At 44.2% G+C, this 21794-nt stretch overlaps 1 protein-coding gene across 2 annotated transcripts; it reads right to left on the reverse strand.

Annotated features, from left to right (window-relative positions):
- Positions 1-3580: 3580 nt before the first annotated feature.
- mboat2b (membrane bound O-acyltransferase domain containing 2b) lies at positions 3581-21759 on the reverse strand. 2 transcript variants are annotated; one of them, XM_082507029.1, is made up of 14 exons: positions 21583-21667; positions 19835-19931; positions 19576-19721; positions 18703-18780; positions 18182-18277; positions 18042-18097; positions 17913-17967; positions 7795-7978; positions 7403-7595; positions 7124-7227; positions 5884-5948; positions 5661-5793; positions 5361-5512; positions 3581-5104 (listed from the first exon to the last, which is right to left on the reverse strand). In XM_082507029.1, the coding sequence occupies exons 2-14, from the start codon at positions 19871-19873 to the stop codon at positions 4933-4935; spliced, it is 1473 nt and encodes a 490-aa protein (XP_082363155.1). In that variant the 5' UTR covers positions 19874-19931; positions 21583-21667; the 3' UTR covers positions 3581-4932. The 2 variants fall into 2 exon arrangements, with proteins under 2 accessions (XP_082363155.1, XP_082363154.1); XM_082507028.1 differs by lacking the exon at positions 19835-19931 and having other exon boundaries at positions 21583-21759.
- Positions 21760-21794: the final 35 nt, after the last annotated feature.

The raw sequence follows: 21794 nt of genomic DNA on the forward strand, positions 1-21794 counted from the left end.
AGCACTAGAACCTCAGTTTTACTGGAACTGAGATGGAGGAAATTTGAATATATACACTCAGTAATGGCAAAGAAGCATTTGTTGAGTCAGGAGACGCTGTCGAGGTTGCTGGGCTTTACAGAAAAGTATAGCTGTGTGTCATCTGTATAGCTGTGGTAGGAGATTCCATTAAAACCATTAGATAGGTGACCCAGGGGTAATGTATGTAAAGAAAACAGAACTGGTCCAGGGACTGAGCCCTGTGGGACTCTACATACGAGTGATGAGAACTTACACTGCAGCAGAGCTTGGGGAGAGTCTGTGCTGGCGGACATGGGTTACTGGACTGGTAGTCAGGTTTGGGGGCTTGGGGCTCTGGCTGGGCCTCAGGGGCTTGGGTCCTGATGGTGGTGTGTCACCGAGGTTGTGGATGGGTGTGTGCATGGGGGCCCAGCCCTGGCATGGGGGGCCTCTGGTGCATTTGCAGAACTGAGGGTCCCTTCAAATGGCGGGGAGGTTGTTACATCCTTGCAGGTCTCTGTTCTTCAGGAGTTCACTCTGCAGGTGAGGGAGAGATTAGGAGAGGTGGAGAATGAACTCAACCTAGGTGTCTATTGTCTTACAGTGGGGCAAAAAAGTATTTAGTCAGCCACCGATTGTGCAAGTTCCCCCACCTAAAATGATGACAGAGGTCAGTAATTTGCACCAGAGGTACACTTCAACTGTGAGAGACAGAATGTGAAAAAAAAAAATCCATGAATCCACATGGTAGGATTTGTAAAGAATTTATTTGTAAATCAGGGTGGAAAATAAGTATTTGGTCAATAACAAAAATACAACTCAATACTTTGTAACATAACCTTTGTTGGCAATAACAGAGGTCAAACGTTTACTATAGGTCTTTACCAGGTTTGCACACACAGTAGCTGGTATTTTGGCCCATTCCTCCATGCAGATCTTCTCGGAGCAGTGATGTTTTGGGGCTGTCGCCGAGCAACACGGACTTTCAACTCCCGCCACAGATTTTCTATGGGGTTGAGGTCTGGAGACTGGCTGGGCCACTCCAGGACTTTCAAATGCTTCTTACGGAGCCACTCCTTTGTTGCCCGGGCGGTGTGTTTTGGATCATTGTCATGTTGGAAGACCCAGCCTCGTTTCATCTTCAAAGTTCCCACTGATGGAAGGAGGTTTTGGCTCAAAATCTCACGATACATGGCCCCATTCATTCTGTCCTTAACACGGATCAGTCGTCCTGTCCCCTTGGCAGAAAAACAGCCCCATAGCATGATGTTTCCACCCCCATGCTTCACAGTAGGTATGGTGTTCTTGGGATGCAACTCAGTATTCTTCTTCCTCCAAACACGACGAGTTGAGTTTATACCAAGAAGTTCTACTTTGGTTTCATCTGACCACATGACATTCTCCCAATCCTCTGCTGTATCATCCATGTGCTCTCTGGCAAACTTCAGACGGGCCTGGACATGCACTGGCTTCAGCAGCGGAACACGTCTGGCACTGCAGGATTTGATTCCCTGCCGTTGTAGTGTGTTACTGATGGTGACCTTTGTTACTTTGGTCCCAGCTCTCTGCAGGTCATTCACCAGGTCCCCCCGTGTGGTTCTGGGATCTTTGCTCACCGTTCTCATGATCATTTTGACCCCACGGGATGAGATCTTGCGTGGAGCCCCAGATCGAGGGAGATTATCAGTGGTCTTGTATGTCTTCCATTTTCTGATGATTGCTCCCACAGTTGATTTTTTCACACCAAGCTGCTTGCCTATTGTAGATTCACTCTTCCCAGTCTGGTGCAGGTCTACAATACTTTTCCTGGTGTCCTTCGAAAGCTCTTTGGTCTTGGCCATGGCGGAGTTTGGAGTCTGACTGTTTGAGGCTGTGGACAGACAGGTGTCTTTTATACAGATGATGAGTTCAAACAGGTGCCATTCATACAGGTAACGAGTGGGGGACAGAAAAGCTTCTTACAGAAGACGTTACAGGTCTGTGAGAGCCAAAGATTTTCCTTGTTTGAGGTGACCAAATACTTATTTTCCACCCTGATTTACGAATAAATTCTTTACAAATCCTACCATGTGGATTCATGGATTTTTTTTCACATTCTGTCTCTCACAGTTGAAGTGTACCTCTGGTGCAAATTACTGACCTCTGTCATCATTTAAAGTGGGGGAACTTGCACAATCGGTGGCTGACTAAATACTTTTTTGCCCCACTGTATGTAGTCCGGAAGATAATTGGATGATGGGGTGGGAGTAGAGCCCCGGGCTCTGTGGGGCTTGGTGGTGCTACTGCTGTGGGTCCCGGTCTGGATGGGCCTGGACCCCCTGCCCTTGGTGGGGGTCCAGGCCCAGGGAATGGGGGCGCCTACTGAGATCAGCAGGGGATCAGATAAGTCGAGCGGGACTAAAATAGAAAGCTCAGCTTTATCTGATTGTATTAGAATACCCTTAGTCAATAAAGCTGGTTCAGTGCTGTGGGTTTATCTCTAACCGGACTGGAATTTAAACGATAAACGACCTGACAGACTTTCTCAAGGATTTCAGAAATAAATGTGAGTTTGGAAATTGTCCTGTGAGTATCTGAAACAGTGGGATCTAAGTAGGGTTTTACAGCAGAGCAAAGATGCTAGCTGTAATCTGGAAGGCAGCCAGATAAAAAGGATTGATTCATAATAGAAAGAATCTGAGGGAGATGAGGCATAACGCCTTTGATGAATTTAGGAGGGATAATGACCGCTGGGCAGGATGACAGCGTCCATGTGTGAGACTATATTGAGAAGATCTGTCGAGGAAACTGGTTTAAAGTCAAAGAACAGGACGTGAACAGCAGACTGACGAGTCTGCTGATGGCGTGAAACAATAACCTTGGATTGTGTTTGTCGTTAATCAAATCAGCAAAATAAGATGTTCTCACATCTTTTATAAGTTGGTCGAGGATAGTTAGTAACTCCTTCACATGGGAGGGAGTCACTCTCACCTGCTGCACATCCTTTTCAGCTCGGTCTCTCTGCCTCTACAAGTCCTTCTCTCCTTCCTCAGAGTCCAGCCTCACTATAAACCTTACCTTTGCCTCATAATCACATTTATCTCAGTGTTTAACATTTTGAGCATGTCAGGCTGTGCAATTCATTATTATGACTGTTTGTCCTTCAGTCATGACTGTACTATGTAAAGCACCCAGATACTTACTGAGGTTATACATACTGTAACAGACTGCACCCCTGTACAAAAGCCAAAGTTAGTGCAGTGGAACATTTGGTTAACTCAGAATTAAGGAAGAAGCAGGAAAATGCAAGCTCAGGCTGAAAGGCCGGAGTGTGTGAGGATAGCAGAACATCTGGTGTATTTGATAGAAATCCACTGAGTGATAGCTTTAAATAAAGTGTTTGTGCGTGCATGTTTGTGGGTTTAATGCTGTGCTGGTGAAATCTCTGAACCACAAACATCACCCAGCGACTTTATGACCTGATATTTGAGGAATTATTAACAGAGTTGTTCTCTAGTTTGATTCCTATCAGCCTGCCAAAGTTTAAAGTGCAGACTCAAACTTCCACCCATCCCAGCAACAATCACACATGTTCACTTGGTCAGGTGTCAAAAATCAGCTTTAATTCACATTTACAAAACCATGAAGCCCACAGAGAGGTGTCTGTGTCCCAGAACATCTCCACCAGGAACAACACTGACGATACAAATATGGCAACAGGAAACAGAAATGTGTTTTCCTCAGTTTACAAAAACACACAGCAGTAAACGCATAGCACTTCCTGTCGGAACGTCCTCCTAGATCCGAAGACCAGACTACAGAACCACGATGAACCCAACCCGAAGCACTTTCTTTATTTTCTTATATAATATTAGCATGTGTTCATACGAAACATGGCCCAAGGTCAAAGTAATAACACTAGCATGTGAACGTAATCCAGAGTAATCTAAAGTAACCCAAAGTAAAGTAATCTAGTCTCAAACCTGCTCTTAGCACTCAGCTTCAACGCTGTTCTATATTTTTGTCATTACATTAGATTTCTTTATGTGGTCATCTCCTGTGGGCAGCACAGCTCACAGGTACAGAGTGCTGCCCCTCAGTGGGTTTTCAGAAGCTGGCCATTCAGAAGGAAGTGGGATTTTAAAGAAGGATGACTTTAAAGAGAGAGGAGCTAAAAGAGTTTATTGAGCTGAGAAGCCAGAGTTAAATAAAGTAAAGTTGTTGTTTTTTTTTATTTTATTATTTTTGAATCATTGGAGGGTAATACAGCTGAGTAGAGCTGCAGGTTAGCTCAATGGTTCTCCTTTAACGTGAAAGATGATCATATGACCCTTACTGATCTTTCAGTTCATTTAATCTTCGAGCTAAATCTGCAAACACCTGACTGCTTGGAATGAAATGACATAAATCACCTGATTCAGACATCTGCTAATGTAAACGTGATGCCACCCTCTCCAGGTAACACCTGCAAAAACCCAAACGGGTAAGACTGCTGAGTGGACCTTTATCGGCCCCTGTGAACACTGTCATGCTGTGGTTTAACCTGCCTGACTTCCATTTGTGCATGCTTCACTCATCCAGCCACTCTTCCCGTCCTTCCTTTGTTCTTCTTCCTTGCAGATGAACAGTCAGCAGGTGTTTAACCACAAAGAAACACTACACAGGTGATCATGAGAGTTTGGGGCAGCTCAGCTTCCCACACAGCAGCTCCATGTCAACTTACACTGTATGTATTTATACACATGAATCCTCCATCACCACACATCTGTCTGAATCTGAGCAGTCACGAATCCTTTTGAAGACAACACGGGGCCTGTTTCCATACCCCTCCCTATGACTCCAAGTAATCGTCATCATGTTTCTGTACCCAGCCAGCAGGAAGCTCCATCTGCCCACTTTCTGTACACGTCCATGTAATGCATGATGTCACATCATCGCTCTCTGTCCTCTGTCTCATGTGGTTTTCGCCTTCTGGCTGCAGGTCCTGTCTGTAGCCTCTAGGTGGCGCTGAAGCGATTCCTGCACTGGGCTCTTCTGCTGGTCTTTGAGAGGGAGATTCCTCCGTTTGACGGGCAGCACGAATGCGACCAGAATGCAGCCGATGTGGAGGCTAAAGTACCAGGAACTGCAGAGAAGATGAAAATTCAGAAATGCTGCTATGAGCAGTCAAAGTTACACATGAATTAAACCTGGGTTAAACAAGGTTTAAACCTGGGCTGCACCAGCAGTAAACCTGAAATATATCTGGGTTAAACCTGGAATAACTTATATTAAACCTTGGTAAAACCTGATTTAAACCTGGGTTAAAGCTGTGTTAAACATGCATTAAACCTGGATTGAATCTTGATTAAACTTTGGTCAACCCTTTCTGACTTACTGACCTGTAGAACTTCATGGATGGACCCACAGACAGCAAGACAAAAGGTATCACCGTGTAGCAGATGGCAATCTGAGTGGCTGCCCACGTGATGACATCATAGACCAGTTTGTGTACAGAGGAGTGCAGGAAGTATGGTCGAACGTTGTGTCTGACCTGAGGATGAGAAGTTAACATGGATGACTGCTAAAATGGACACAGGTCTCATTTCAAAGGCTTAGCAGCAACATCAGTTAACAGATAACAGCTAACTGCTAAATGATAATGGCTAACAGCTAGCGGCTAATAGCTAACAGCGGCTCACCGCTCTGGCTGCCAGCGTGATGACGATCCCTGTGAGGAAGGTGAGGTAATATCCTGGATAGGCTCCGTGCCACATGGCTGACAGGATGAAGGTGGCTGCTGTCGGATGGTAGGGACATCGCTCATAACACACCCTGTCAATCAGAGATAAGGGGTCAGAGGTCACAAACAGTCATTTTTACACATGCCAGGTACAGATTCCAGATCAGGTAACTGAGTGTGACCTTTTGAGCCAGTGTGCTGTCTGAATGTTCCAGTTGTCCAGGAAAACTTTGAAGCTGGTGGCAAACTGGAAGCAGACAGAGATCCATTAGACTGATGTTATCAAACCATTTTAGTGACTCGTAAATAGGGATGGGTACCGGTATCCGGTGCCATTATGGCACCGGTTCTGACATAAACGGTAGTAACCAGACCGAAAAGCAGTGCACATTTCGGTGCTTTATTTCGGTGCTTTTTTTTCCTGAGCTGTGATACACTTTAGATTCTAGCCAATCATTTTACGTTTCCGAGGATAGTAGGCGGGTCCAGGTACGTACGTTCTTTTAGAGCAGAGCTACAGATTAAAAATGACCAAGGCAAAGCGGTCAAAAGTCTGGCTGTACTTCACAGCAAAAGATGCAAACTCAGCAGCCTGCAACAAGTGCTTTAAGCTGATACTGTGATACTGTGCAAAGGAGGTAACACCTCGAATTCGATGAAACACCTGGCGACGCATAGCGTTTTTTTTTTAAAAGCCGAGAAATGCGCCGTATTTGATAGCTTGCTGTGAGACCTCACACCGTGCACATCTACTGCGGGTGTGGTGCCTGTTATCGGACCCTGAGTTAGCAACATCCCCCAAGAACCCGAAGAATAGAGTCCTGGCCCCTAGCCCTGCCAGTGTAGCAGAAATGATGACGGATGATGATGGCAGCAGCAGCCGTTCTTCTCTGCGTGAGTAGCTTAATGTTGTCCGTGTGTAATTTACGCTGAGTAGGCTAACAGCGTTATCAAATTAATGCATGTAAGGTGAACTAGCAAACATCATCATAGCTACATGCGGCTGTCTTCTTGTTTGATGGCAGATACTCCCTTCACCCTGGCCAAAAAGGCTAAAATGACCAAAGAAAAAGTGGAAAACAGTTAAACATGAGAGGTTTTTGGACAAAGTTTGTGTTTTTTCCATTGATTAAGCACTGCTTCCAGCCAAGAGTGATGCCATAAAAAAAGGCTAACATTGTTATCTTTTTACAAAAAAACAGCTGAAAATGAGAGGTTTTTGGACCAATTTTGTGTTCTCCATTCTTTCAAATTCAAATTCAAATTCAAATTCAAATTCAAATTCAAATTTAAGCACCGGTTTGAGCACCGTTTAAGCACCGGCACCATTTCAAAAGTACCGGTTTGGCATCGATATCGGATAAAACCTAAACGATACCCATCCCTACTCGTAAACTTGTCCAGGTCTGTGATGGTCCTGACCTCAATCTTCAGGATCCTCAGATTGGAGATGAGGTCCCAGCGAGCAGAGCCGTCACTGTCGTAACCATTGAAGCCAAAACCGGCGGCGTTGTTGATGGCGTCAGCTGTAGCACAGATGTGACTGGTCAGAAATTTAGGTATGAACAGTGTGTTTGTGCTAACAGTGAACCCAGCATTTTCATTTCAGCACAAATGATCGGTTAGATTTTGATTTTAATCCAATTTCTCTAAAGCAGCACATGAAAGTTTATTTGCACAAAGCAGATTTCAGCCACCCACCAAGCGTCCAGACGAAGTAGTACTTGGGTCTGGTAGTCAGCATGGACAGGTACAGGTAAACCACTTGAGCATAGAAAGGTGTGTTGGCAATGAAGTTGTCGTCGATGTTTCGCTCCACTGGGAAAACCTTACACACTGACAGAAACACCAGCAGGCAGAAGAAGGAGGTGGTGACCTTACGTACGACCTCCATCTGTGGAGAAACATAGTATTCATTCAGGTTCAGTATGTCTTAAATTCAGTCAGCAATCATGAACAAAAGAAGAAATGGATTACGCTCCTCAGTTTAAACGTCTCAACGGTAAATGTCTTAAACCTGCTTTCTGTTTAATGTCAAGCGGGGGCGACTGCTCATACTGTAAATACAGGTATACCTTAGTCATGCGACCTACGTTTGGGGAGGGCTCACTGTGCCTCAGCTTGCTGCTGGACTTCCTTTCATCCTTGTAGTCTCTGCAGCGTCGAGGGGCTCCCTCGATGAAGCCGATGTAGTCGTTGTAGGAGCAGGTGGGGCCAGCCAGGATCCCCATGAAGTTACAGTTGTAGCTGAAGTACTCCAGCAGACTGGGCATTCTCCTAAATAAATAGAGGGTTAAGACCATTTCACCACAATGCTTTCTATTGGCAACTCCTGTGAATGTTGTATGCTATGGAAACAGCCGTGCTCCGAAAGAAGGCATGGAGAACTATTCAATTTTCAATTCAGTTTTTTTTTTTTTTGAAAATATTTTTATTGAAAAAAGAAAACAGTACTTGCAGTTACCGAAATACAATCAACCTTTCTTAATTTTCCTAAGTAAATTAACATATATATATATATATATATATGAAAAAAACAACAAAAAAAACAAAACACAACGCCCCCCCCCCCCCCCCCCCCCCCCCCCAGTCCCACACAGATCAACACAACCATCAAACATATTAGAGGAATATAACAGTAACAAAAGTAGATTTAAACAGGCAATACCTCTAGACTGGCAAAATAAGAGATAAAGGGTTGCCACTTGTGAAAAAATTTGGCTGTGCAACCTCTCAACGTATATTTAATTTTTTCAAGTTTTAAAAAAAACATGACATCTTTAAGCCACCGGGAAATAGTAGGATACTTAGCAGACTTCCAATGCAACAATATTAGACGTCTCGCTAATAGGGATGTGAAGGCTATAATATCCCTTTGTGTGGAATCAAGTGTAAGTGAGCGAGCAGGAATCCCAAACACAGCAATCAGAGGACAAGGATGAAGAGTTACCCCAAGAACAGTTGACATAATAGCAAAATACCTTGTCCAGAAACCTTGTAGCTCAGGGCACAGAAAAAACATGTGGCTAAGGTGACAAGGAGAACCATGGCATTTATCACATTTATTTTCCACTTCTGGATACAATTCAGAAAGTCTAGACTTAGAGAAATGCACCCTGTGTATGACCTTAAATTGAATAAGTCCAAGACGAGCACAGGAGGTGGAAGATCGTATCCTCGTTATAGCCCGTTCCCAAGACTCCTCATGTATTCGAAATCCCAGTTCTTCTTCCCATGTACGCTTAAGCTTAACATTAGAGTGGTTACTAAAAGACAGAATAGCATCATAGAGTTTCGAAATGGTTCCTCTGTGATGAGGAACAAATGATAACGTAGTTTCCCACTGCTGTTCTGGAGGTAAAGAGGGGAAATTTGGGAAACACTTAGCAACAAAATTTCGAATTTGAAAATAGCGAAACAAATGGGTAACAGGGAGATTGTAACGAGAAGACAAGTTGGGAAAACTATCGAAAACACCATCCACATATAAATGTTTGAACTGTTTTATACCCTTGTCACACCACACTGAAAATGTCGAGTCCAAAAGTGAAGGGGGAAACAAATGGTTTTCGCTTAGAGGACCCGAGGAAGACGGCATTACAAAATTAAAGTGACGTCTAAACTGAAACCAGATTTTGAGTGTGTTAAGAACCACCTGATTATCAGTGTACAGAGAGGGTCTCACGGGTAAAGAGGAATAGAGCAAAGCCGGTAAAGAAGAGCCCTTACATGATGATAGCTCCAATTTACACCACGAGGAACCAGAAGATTTTAGCCAGTAGCAAAGTTTATGGATGTGAGCGGCCCAGTAATAGACTAAAAAATTAGGTAATGCAAGTCCTCCACTAAATCTGCATCGCTGCAGCAAAGTTTTAGAGACCCTAGGTGGCTTCCCTCCCCAAATGAAAGAACCAATAATCTTGTCCAGTGAAACAAAAAAATGTTTCGGCAAAAATAAGGGAATTGACTGAAATAAAAATAAAAATTTTGGTAAGATGTTCATTTTAACAACGTTAATCTTACCGATTAAAGAAAGGGGGAGATTACCCCATCTTTGAATATCAGATGTGACCCTAGATATAAGAGGAGACAAATTTGCTGATTTAAGGCCAGCTAGAGAGCGAGTCACGTTAATCCCTAAGTACTTAAACCCAGACGGACTGAGACGAAAGGGTAGATCGGACTGTTGAAGTTGACGTGCTGCCGTATTAACAGGAAAACACTCACTTTTCCCCAAATTCAATTTATAACCTGAAAACGAACTGAAGTTCTCCAGAATACTTAAAACAGCAGGGATGGAGCATGCGGGGTCAGTCATATATAATAACAAGTCATCCGCATACAATGATACTTTATGTGTAATTCCATTACGGATGATTCCCCTGAATACAGAAGAAGATCGCAATGTAATAGACAGAGGCTCGATGGCAATGGCAAAGAGTAAGGGAGACAAAGGGCAACCTTGACGACAACCACGACCCAGCGCAAAATAATCAGAGTAAACATCATTAGTATGAACACTGGCTTTAGGGGACGAATAAAGAAGCCGAATCCAGGAAATAAATTTATCACCAAAACCAAATTTCTCTAAAACTGCAAACAAGTACTCCCACTCCACCCTATCGAAAGCCTTTTCAGCATCTAAAGAAATCACAAGTTCAGGAAGTTCAGATAGACGCTTTGAGTAAATAACATTAAAGAGTGTACGGGTATTAAAAAACAATTGCCGTCCCTTTATAAAGCCATTCTGCTCTTCAGATATAATTCGAGGAAGCACATCCTCAAGGCGAGATGAAATTACTTTAGCCAATACCTTTGCATCGGCATTAAGCAGAGATAATGGCCTGTAGGAACCACAGGAGGTTGGGTCCTTGTCATTTTTGAGAAGGAGCGCTATGGTTGCTTGTGTGAAAGTAGGTGGTAATGAACCGGTTTCCAAGGATTCGTTAAACACAGACAAAAGCAATGGTGCCAATTTACCAATAAATGTTTTATAGAATTCAATTGGAAACCCATCCGGGCCCGGGGCTTTATTAGACTGCATAGCTGTAATAGCTTTTAATACTTCTTCAACAGATAATGGGGAGTCCAATTGCCCCGCATCATTAGCACCAATAACAGGGTTTGAAAGATTATGAAGAAATGCATTCATTTTAGCTTTATCCGTGGGAAATTCGGACCTGTACAACAAAGAGTAAAATGTTTTAAAGGTAGAATTAATTTCCAAGGGATCTGTAGTAATATTGTCATCAGAGTGTTTAATAATGGGGATCACACGCGAGGAGGCCTGACGTCGTAACTGATGTGCCAACAAGCGACTAGCCTTGTCACCATATTCGTAATATGAGCCACGACTGCGTAGTAATAAGTGCTCAGCCTCTTTGGTTGACATAAGATCAAATTCTGCTTGCAAATCAAGGCGCTGCTTCAGTAATTCTGGAGAAGGGTTCAGTGTATAACTTTGATCAAGGTTACTAATTGCAGCTATAAGTTCTTTAAGCCTGGCATTAATCTTTTTATTAGCACGGACAGAGTAAGAAATAACTTGACCTCTCAGGTAGCATTTAAGAGTCTCCCATAGCAGAGAATATGAGACAGAATCATCCTGATTGAAGGACAAGAACTCCTCAATAGAGCCTGAAATAAATTCACAAAATTCTTTATCCGCCAGAAGGAGAGAGTTAAATCTCCAAAGTGGAGGGCTACGTTTATGGGTAGAAAGATGAACATCCAATAGCAGAGGAGAATGATCAGATATTACAATACCAGAATAGTCGGAAGAATTAACACATGAATTAAGAGTTCTGTCGATGAAAAAATAATCAATCCTGGAATAAGACTGGTGGACCTGAGAGAAGAATGAAAATTTTTTGATTGAAGGGTTGCGAAATCTCCATGGATCAACAAGATCATTCTGTTTCATAAAATCTGAGAATGTTTTAGACATAGATGATTGAGTCAAATTACGAGGACTAGATCGATCCAAAATTGGATCAAAAACACAATTCAGATCACCACCAAGGATAAGCAAATGTGTATTCAGAAAGGGGATGTTACTCAGCAATCTATTAGCGAATTCAGCATCATCAAAATTCGGGGCATATACATTTACCAACAAAACCTTTTTCTGCATTAGGGTACCAGCAACAATGATGTATCTACCGTTCCTATCAGCGACAACATTGGTCAAAGTGAATTGAACTTTCTTATTAATGAGAATGGCCACTCCTCTAGCCTTCGAATTAAAATTTGAGTGAAAGACCTGACCTACCCAAGGGCAATATAACCTATAATGATCCTTAATGCGAAGATGAGTCTCCTGTAAAAATGCTATGTCAGAATTTAGACGTTTCAAGTGAGTAAAAACCTTAGATCTCTTAACAGGGTTACCCATACCTCTGATATTCCAACTAATGAATCTAAGAGGCATACCTGACCCAGCAATGCTGGGGTCTATATTTCCATTAACCATTTACAAAAAGGAAGAGGAAAAAGACCAAACCAAAATGCCAGTGGCCATGAAGAGCCGAAATGGGACAGCCCCCCCCCCAACCCAACCCTGAACACAAATACACCCCCAAGTCTCCACAGAACAGAACAAAGGAGACAGCAGTGTACCCCCAAAGTAGCAAAAATGATTCACCGAAGTGACTGGACTAATTGTTGTCTAAATAAAAATAAAAGCGAGAGAGGGAAAAATAACCTCTCACCAACTTCTCTACAGCATAACAGTGTGCGCGTAACAGTAAACATGTTTTTTTTAAAAAGGGAAAAAATAAAAAGGAAACCAACCAACCAAAAAAAGATCTCACAGTACAAAATATGACTTCCTCAGAAGGAGAACTTTCCAACAAATCACCGAAAGTGCATAAAATTTAAAAAAACAAAGAACAAAAACAACATACATAAATAGATAAACAATTAAAACAAAAACAACCAAACAAAAAAATAAATAAATAAAAATTTAACAGAAACGAAAAACAACTCAGTCCTATGCAAATCAATGCAGCAAGCTTGGAGAAGATTGTGCCGGACTGGTCCGAAGTTCAAGAGTATATTATATGATCCAGTTTCAATAAATAACAATGAAAATAAAAGGAACCAGCACACCAACAGTACAATAACCAGCACAATGGCCTAAGAAAACAATGCACAGGTGGCGTTAAACCTAAGGAGACCGTGAACCCTTAGCAGCATTACAGTATCAAACTGAGGAGCTAACGAGGCTCACCCAGAAATCAAAGTTTTGACATAATCACTGGCCTCCTCTGCCGAAACAAAGTCCTTCTCGACACCCTTATATGTGATGCGGAGTTGCGCTGGATGAAGCAGGCCATACCGAACACCGTCAATGCCACGGAGTTGCTGCCTGACCGTGTTGAATGCAGCACGAGCCCGTGCCACCCTGGCGGTGTAGTCGGGGAAGACTGAGATGGTCCGATCTCCAACTTTAATCTGTCGGCGTTCTCTAGCACGTCGTAAAATGTCGACACAGTCAGTGTGGTAATGAAACCTGCATACAATGGCTCGTGGACGGTCGCCAGGCTTAGGTGCGGGTTGGAGGGTCCTGTGCGAACGATCCAAAAGCGGCTCCTTCCCCAGATCAAATGCTTCTTTTAGCAAAGAAGCTACGGCGGCAGTGGTGCACGTGTCAGGGCCCTCCGGTACTCCCACTATCCTAACATTGTTGCGCCGCGATCTGGACTCCAAATCTTCACACTTACTTTCCAGCTTGGCTACATGAGCTGTGAGACCCTTGATAGTGTTTTTCATCTCAGCTATATCATCAGAGCAGACAGTAAGTGCGTGCTCCATCTCCTTCACCGTACCTTTTAGCTCAGACATGGTAGCGTCATTTGCAGCTTTATCGATCGCCAGCTGCGTCTTCACCGCCTGCAGGTCGAACTTAATGGTAGACAAAGCATCACCCAGAGTATCCTGAAGTTCCTTTTTAAAGATGTCGGCGATATCTTTCCTCAGCGAAGCCAGCAACTCGACCTTGAGAGCCTCAATATCAGGATTAGCTTGACATGTGGGGGGCTTTGCAGGAGACGACGGCTCACTCGAGGGTGTGGTCGCGGTTTGCAAACTAGGCCTCAGTTGTGTCTGAATAGTACTGCGGGTTTTAACATTTTTTGCTGCCATTTTACGCCGGCCCGAGTAAAACTTCTCAACAAGACAATCCACAAACCAAAACAGGACTGAAAATACGGCCAAAACACGCGAATAAATAACAATTTAATCGAAATCGGCGGGAGCTCCCAGACTCGCGTCCTACTCCATCAAAGCTCAACCGGAAGTCCCAACAATTTTCAATTCAGTTTTATCTATACAACGCCAAATTACAACTACAGTTGCCTCAAGGTGCTTTTTACAGTAACTTAGACCCTACAAGAATACAAAGAAAACAGAGAAAACCCCAACAATCACATGAGCCCCGATGAGAAAGCACTCTGGTGACAGTGGGAAGGAAAAACTACATTTTAACAGGAAGAAACCTCCAGCAGAACCAGGCTCAGGGAGGGGCGGCCATCTGCTGTGACTGGTTTGGGTGAGGGGAGGAACACAGGACAAAAGACACACTGTGGAAGAGAGCCAGAGATTAATAATAAATGAACAAGTTGTATATGAAAGATCTGTTTTCACACGCCCTAATTTCTATCACTGCTGGGATTCTGTTCTGCTGTGGTGGGCCATCAGAGTACATGCAAAATGGTTTCATTAAATTCTGTATGTCAATAAATAATGTTCAGTTTCTTGTACTAATCTCTTTTTATTGAACCAATGATTTAATGCGAGAGGTGTACGAACACATGAGTGACGTGAGTTAAGAAGAAACACCCAGTGCATCATGGGAATTCCCCAGCTACCTTCACCTATTGCAGCATAACTAAGGGAGGATTCAGGGTCACCTGATCCAGCCCGAACTATATGCTTTAGCAAAAAGGAAAGTTTGAAGGCTAATCCTAAAAGTAGAGATATTGTCTGTCTCCTGAATCCAAACTGGAAGCTGGTTCCACAGAAGAGGGGCCTGAAAACTGAAGGCTCTGCCTCCCATTCTACTTTTAAATACTCTAGGAACAACAAGTAAGCCTGCAGTGTGAAAGTGAAGTGCTCTAACGATATGATACTATAAGGTCGTTAAGATAAGATGGGGCCTGATTATTCAAGACCTTGAATGTGAGGAGCAGGATTTAAATTCTGGATTTTTAATGGAGCCAATGAAGGGGAGACAGTAAAGGAGAACCAGAACACAGAACAAAGAGCTAATGTGATTGGCATAGTGAGACTTGTAGTAAAAACCTCAGTTAGAAAAGCTCTCTAAAGTACATATCCATTTATCATGTCTGATATTTAGCTAACATCTGCACAGACAGCATGCTAATGCTAAGCTAGCCAAGAACCTAAGAGTGATGAAAGAGTGGAGTATATGCAGACCCCAGTCTAGCAGCCAGACCCTGAACTTCAATAGGTTAACAAAGGCAGTTCTACCTGTTCATGTTTCTAAAGCAGAATCACCATGACGACTGCTCTGAAGTCTGTTTGGCTCGTTTTAACTTTGCTTTTATTCAAACTTCAAGAGTGTGTGTGTCCTCATTAGCACAGAGATCTGTGTCAGTGTGCGACTGTAGCTTCAGGTGTACACTGTTCATTGATAATTATCAGACTGTGCTTCAGGTTGGAGTGACATGGAGGTAATGTAACAGGTTGTGTAAGAAATTACTTTCTTCAGTGAGTAATTAAGTAACATACAACACTACTTTTAATATAAGTAACAAGTAATGTGCAATAGATTAGTTTTTTGAGTGACAACTCTAACACTGTCTTGATGCATGCTAAATCACCCAGGGAGGTAAATCCCAAAAGGTGATTCTGTTCATCTGGATGTAACGTTTTTAGTGGGGGAAACATTTCGTCATTTATCCAAGCGACTTCTTCAATCTCAGTTGACTGCAGGTTTCCCTAATCTTATAAACAGTAGATTTGCGCAATAATTGAAACCAGCCCACTGATTGAACAATTTGCTGTGAGGTTGGTTTATGATCATTAATATGCAAATTGTCGTCAAAGGAGCTTGCAAAGAAAAGCGTCTGGACTTCTTTAAGTTACTTGAAGACGTTTCACCTCTCATCCGAGAAGCTTCTTCAGTTCTAAGGTCAAATGGTGGAGAGTCCCAGATATAAACCTAGTGGGAGTGACCCCCCACAGAGGGACAAAAGGACCCCCTGATGATCCTCTAATCCTCTAATCAATCATCCAGGTCATCGTAGTCAAAGGAGCTTGCAAAGAAAAGCGTCTGGACTTCTTTAAGTCCAGACTTGATCTTAAAAGTTTATTTTGTGACCCAGAAGGAGCAATAAGAGTGATATTAAAACTAAGTAGCTGCCACCATTGTTGGAAACTGGAAATTGGCTGGGCCACACTGTGAATTCTGAGATAGGTTGGGCTACGAAGGATACACCTGACCCATCCTTCAAATCTGGGGAAAAGCAGGACGCATTTGTCAACCGCATTTGGAGGAGTCTTTGAATTGGGACAGCCTTTGTCGCGTCACCTTTACGTACTCGGCCTACAAAAGTGCAGCTGTCTATTGTAATTTTTGAGTGTATGCTAAAATAAAAATAAAAGTGTTCTATATCACCTGTTTGTTTTTATTCAAGCATACGTGTATACTATTTTTATTGATAGAGAGATTAAGCTTGTGTTTCAGTCATGTAGTGACTGTGCTTATTATGAGGCTTATTAGACATTATAAAACAGATGAACGTAATTTTGCCAAAGTGCTTAAGGTCGCATTTGGAGGAGTCTTCAAATTGTGACAGCCTTCGTTGCATCGCTGTCACATAATCTGCCTACAAATGTGGCTTCCGAAGATATGCAGTCCCTGAATCTGGACACAGCTATGATACCGGAGACTGCTTCTTCTTCTTCTTTGGCGTTTAACGGCAGCTGGCATCCTTGTAGATGCATTGCTGCCATCTTCTGTTTCAGTCCGTTATTACACTCTTAAATCCTACTACTTATTCCTGTGTCTTGCAGGATCTTAAAAAGCTTAAATTGATGCATCGACTATTAAATTACTTGGCAACGATTTTGATAGTCGACGTAATCGTGACTAGTCGACTAATCATGGCAGCTCTTCCTCCCTTGTGAATTTGATGTGTTGGTCCATCGAGTTAATGTGATCCATGAATTGTGGTACGTCCCGTGCTGAGATTTGATTTTCACCCAGGTTTCATCCACATACCTGAACCAATGACTTGGTGATGTTCCATAGTAGGATAAAAGAGCCCTCATTCCCACTTCTTCCATGTACACGTTGGCCACAGTGGGTGAAACTGGGGAAATCATGGCACACCCATGTTTCTGACTGTAGTACTGACCCTTGTATGCGAAATAGGTGGAATTAAGACACAGTTCCAAAAGTAAACACACTTGGTCAATGCTGAGAGTGGTCCTGTTGCTAAGGTTGGGGTCATCCTGTAATGTCTTACGAACTACCTCCAACGCTTCAGTGACTGGAACACAAGTGAAGAGAAATGTAACATTGTATGAGACCATTGTTTCATCTGCCTCCATAATGACATCTCTCACCTTCTCAATAAAATCCAAGGTGTTCTGGATATGCTGTTCAGAGCTGCCTACCATTGATTGATTAATGATCAAGGAACTGACCTCACAGCTGATTGTTCATTTAGTGGCTAATTTCAGTTATTGTGTAAATGTACTGTTTGTAAGGTTGAGGAAACATGCAGTCAACTGAGACTGAAGAAGTCACCTGGATGAGTGACGAAACGTCCAGACGAGCAGAATCAACAATTTTGAACTCCAACACTGCCGATAACGTGATGAAAAATGAAGGCCACAGAATGAGGATTGTTCATGCAAAGATCTACTAAGAGCAGGAAGAAGACCATTCAAAGGGTTCCGCTATGTCATGAGTTTTGAAGGACTGATCCAGTAAAAGTGACTCAGCCGAGTATTTTTTGTTTTTAGTTTAGGTGAAGCTATTTTTTCATACTAAACCTGTTTTGCATGAACAGAAGTACAGCAGGAAGTTGCATTACTTTTAGGGAGAAGTATTAGGGCGGAGATACCTTTGATTGACAAGTGTCTACCATGGAGGCATGGATTTTGTCTTAAGCTCCACCCTCCTGCCTAAACACAGTGATTTCTGTTCCAGTAAATAATGTTTCTACCATGAACAAACCTTATTGCCAGAATCTTCTGTCCCGCCGTCAGATGTTCCTCCTTCCGAGCCATTCCTGTCAGAAACACAGAGTGGACAGTAAAACCTGCAGGATTTACGGAAAACAGCCTGTCTGAGAGTGCAGCTCACCGTCATGGATCTCAAACGCCAGACTGGTGATCTTCTGAGTGATGACCATCATGGGGCTGCAGAGAGGGCAGAGGCAGAGATTAGAGCCTGGACACGGAGAGGCGTTTAGGAGTGAATGGGCCACAGAGCGGAGGCGTTACCCTGTGAAATCGGCGGTGTACATGCCGTAGTCAAAGACGTACACTCGAGTGATCTGACACAGACTCAGGTATGTGAGCGCCACCACTAGGCAGTACCTGGAAAAACACAGAGAACAGGCTGTTATTCAACTTGGGGTCGGCGGTCCTGACGGCCTCACTGAGGTCTGAGGACCTCTGTGATGATCTGGCTCACTCAGGTTTCTGGCTGTAGCTCATGTGAAGCTCCACGGGTTTAAGACCTTCACCAGTCTGAAGTTTGCATCCTTTTGAGGACAGAACACCTGGTGCAGTCATGTTTGTTTGGCTGAAAGGAGCACATTGTTACTTTTACAACATCAGAATCTGTGGAAGTCCTTTTGTGCCAGTATGCATGACCTAATGTTCACAGAGCTGGAAATAACAGAGGTCCGACTGTGAGCTGCTCTCCTGACATCAAAGGTGATAAAAGGTTTCCTCATTAACCCTGAGCTTGTTAATGGCTTGTTAGCAGCGTTTTAATGCATGTCGTGTGTGACGCTCACTTGTGCATGTGTTCGACTCCGGTGAGGATCATGATGCCGTAGGTGAGTCCGCTCTGAACCAGGAAGTGGAGAGCATACCTGTAAAACAAGGAGAACACAGAGCGTCATCTCCAGACACCAGCTGACCAGAACACGTGATGTGTCTAATAATAATAATAATAATAATAATGGATACTTTATTGATCCCCATGGGGAAATTACTTGTTTTTCTCTGCATTTGACCCATTCACTCAGTGAAGCAGTGGGCAGCCCACTAAGCAGGCGCCCGGGGAGCAGTGTGTAGGGACGGTACCTTGCTCAAGGGTACCTCAGGGTAGCCGTTAAGTGGATTCGAACCGCCGACCTTCCGATCATGGGGCGACCACTTTACCTACCTACTACCTACTGAGCTATCCCTGCCCCTGCTGCTCCTGTGACGGATGCTCACATTAAACATAATCAGCTTGGTGTACAAACAGTAATCTCTGTGAGCCAACGCTCAGGCTGCCCTCAACACTCAGTCAGTCACAGCATTTTTCCCTCTGGGATCTGGATGATGTCATAGAGAGTTTGTTTTAGGGTCATCTGACACACAGACCGAATCAGAAGAAAGCTTTCTTAAAGGGGGAGAGGAGCTAAAAGTTGTTTCAGACGGCGAGAAAATGAAAGAAGGATTATTATGACTGCGAGTCATGCAAAGCTGCTCTAACAGCGGATTCTTATTTAGTCCAGCCACATCTGATGTTTTCTGCTCCTGACAATCATTATTGTGTAATTTTTCCATTACAGGTGAGATGAGCGATGCACGTGTGACCTCTATCAGAGTTCAATTTTAGGATAAGTCAGACTTTGGAGAGCTCAGTTTTACTGATCCTGAGTCGTAGTTGGTCTTACCAGCCGAAGCAGAACATGGCAAAATAGAGTCCCAGCAGCGTGGCCACCACGTGCCGGATGATGGGACTGGTCTTACTGGGATGGAGGAAGAGACGAAACCAGAAGGCGGAGATCAGAGCGCAGAGCTGGCACGCTACGAAGTTCACCTGCAGGTGAAGCAAACAGACAGCACCTCATTGGTGCTTCAGTACATCCAGGTGAGAGAGGGCAGACCCGCCCACCGTTAGACTGCTCCGCCTCCCTCAGGCTGACCCCTCACCTTCTCTAACACCTTCACAGAGGGGTGCTGCATGCTCATTGGCTAATCCTGCCTTCCTCCTGCTGAGGGGACCAAACCTGAGCGCCACCGCCCCCTCCTGGGTGTGAGAGAGGTGTCACATGACTCTTTCAGAACCAACACAAGCACAAAATGGCTGCCCTTTTCTCCAAGCAGCTCCTCCTGCAAGAAGGCGAGGAGGAGGATCTTCATCATCATTAGCACAGTAACACCCATGTTATTGTCCAGTCACCGTCTACTACAGACTAATACCAGAATACTAAGAAAATAACATCAGAGTGCTATCTGACTAATATCTGTAGTAATGTCAGAGTATCAATAGCGCTGTCAGTTTTTTGTAGTATTGTGTGTGGTATTGTGAGTGTTTGTAAACAGAGCAATGATATCACCACCTGCAGTACTTTGTGTCTCTTTGTACTTCAAAACTCAGAATTTGACTTTCAAAGTTCTCTTGTGTTTTTTTGCAACACTGTGAAGTCGAAGTACTCATCACTGAGTCACTGTCACGAGGTATTTTCTTACAGTGTGAAGTTTTTATCAGAGTGTCCTGAAATATAAGACGTTACAAGACGCCTTGAAACTACCTAAATGATACTCAGGCAGGTTTTACTGTGCCTGTCCCAAAGTACACATCTGAGTCAGGACGATGGGAATAAGGAGCAGCGAGATCTCTGGCTTTGATCTTTTACAGGTTTGAGATTTTCATGTTTGAATGTGTGAAAAAGGCCTGAAAGTTTGCTGATGCAGCAGTTTTCAAACAGTTCTCTGTAATACTCTCTGTTGTACTGTTAGAGTATCTACAAACTGTTTAAAGGTTACAGCGGCCATGTGTTCACACTATGGACGATAAATATTTATGAAAATCAGAGACGGTCGAGCAGAAGATGAAATGTGCTGTTTGAGAAGGAGCGACCTTGGTGAGGGTCGCACCCCCCGGCCTCCTTCTCGGAGCACCTCTGGCAGTGCCCACTTCCTGCCTTGGAGGGAAGTGACACCAGAGCCTCCACTCAGAGGCGTGAAACTTGCTGTGTGGTGTAGAAACAGGATTTTTCTCTGAAGACTCACACACAATGACATCAGCCCACAGGAGATACTGGTATCATCAGTACTTCCCTGTAAAACTAGTAAACTGAGGCAGCTGGTCACCTGAACCGGCTCCAGAGGCCTGGCTGTCAGCCAGTCAGAGGGTAGGTGTGTGCAGCAGCTCACCAGGATCACCTGGTGAAGGTCCACACAACCACACTCTGATCTACCATCTGCTGAATGAGTAGCTGCTCCACCCCCTCTGAGCTCTGGACTGAGGAATGACCAATCAGGAGCTGACGTGGAGGTCATGGCTGTGCCTGGTTATCACCTGAGCCACACCTGCGTCAGAGAAGCTCCACACCTGACCCCAGCGCAGACGAAACCTAAGAGGAAAGGTGGAGCCTCAGGAGCATCACGGGTGAGAGATCACCCCCCCTCCCCTTCCCCCACCACCACCGACATGCCTTTCCCCTTCATCATCATCACAATAGGAACAGTCCGCACAGCTACATCCCCTTCCTCCTCCTCCTTACGTGAATGAGCAGCATGAAGCCTCTCATCCATCACAGCTGCAGGAGTCTGCACGAGGCCTCCGCCCTTTACTTTTACGGACAAAGCCCTCCTCCCTTCCCCGTCCTCGCCTCTCTTTGTACCCCCGTGTCGGACCTCCGGAGCGGCGGCCGCCGAGGTCCGGCGGCTCTTACCTGGTCCAGCGGCAGGTCGGTGAGCTCGCTGAGCGGCTGCAGAAGGCTGGAGCCTGTGCAGGCCGTGGATGGAGCTCCGTCGTCGGCCATAGTTCCGATGTTAGGCCGACCGTACTGCTTCTGATACCGGCTGCAGCTGCGCAGAGGCGGCGGAGGCTCCGTGATCCACCGGAGGTCCGTGCCCGTGCGTCTGCGCGTGCTTCTCTGCTTTC

The sequence above is a fragment of the Aulonocara stuartgranti genome (genome assembly GCF_965226115.1).
Source record: "Aulonocara stuartgranti genome assembly, chromosome: 15".
Taxonomy (NCBI): Eukaryota; Metazoa; Chordata; class Actinopteri; order Cichliformes; family Cichlidae; genus Aulonocara; species Aulonocara stuartgranti.

Coding starts and splice junctions, on each gene's coding strand:
- mboat2b (XM_082507028.1), bottom strand. CDS start 21,672: ATGGCCGACGACGGAGCTCCATCCACGGCCTGCACAGGCTCCAGCCTT. Junction 5,949..7,123: donor TGAGGATCCTGAAGATTGAG/GTCAGGACCATC, acceptor GTCTGCTTCCAG/TTTGCCACCAGCTTCAAAGT. Junction 5,105..5,360: donor CCATCCATGAAGTTCTACAG/GTCAGTAAGTCA, acceptor TCTTCTCTGCAG/TTCCTGGTACTTTAGCCTCC.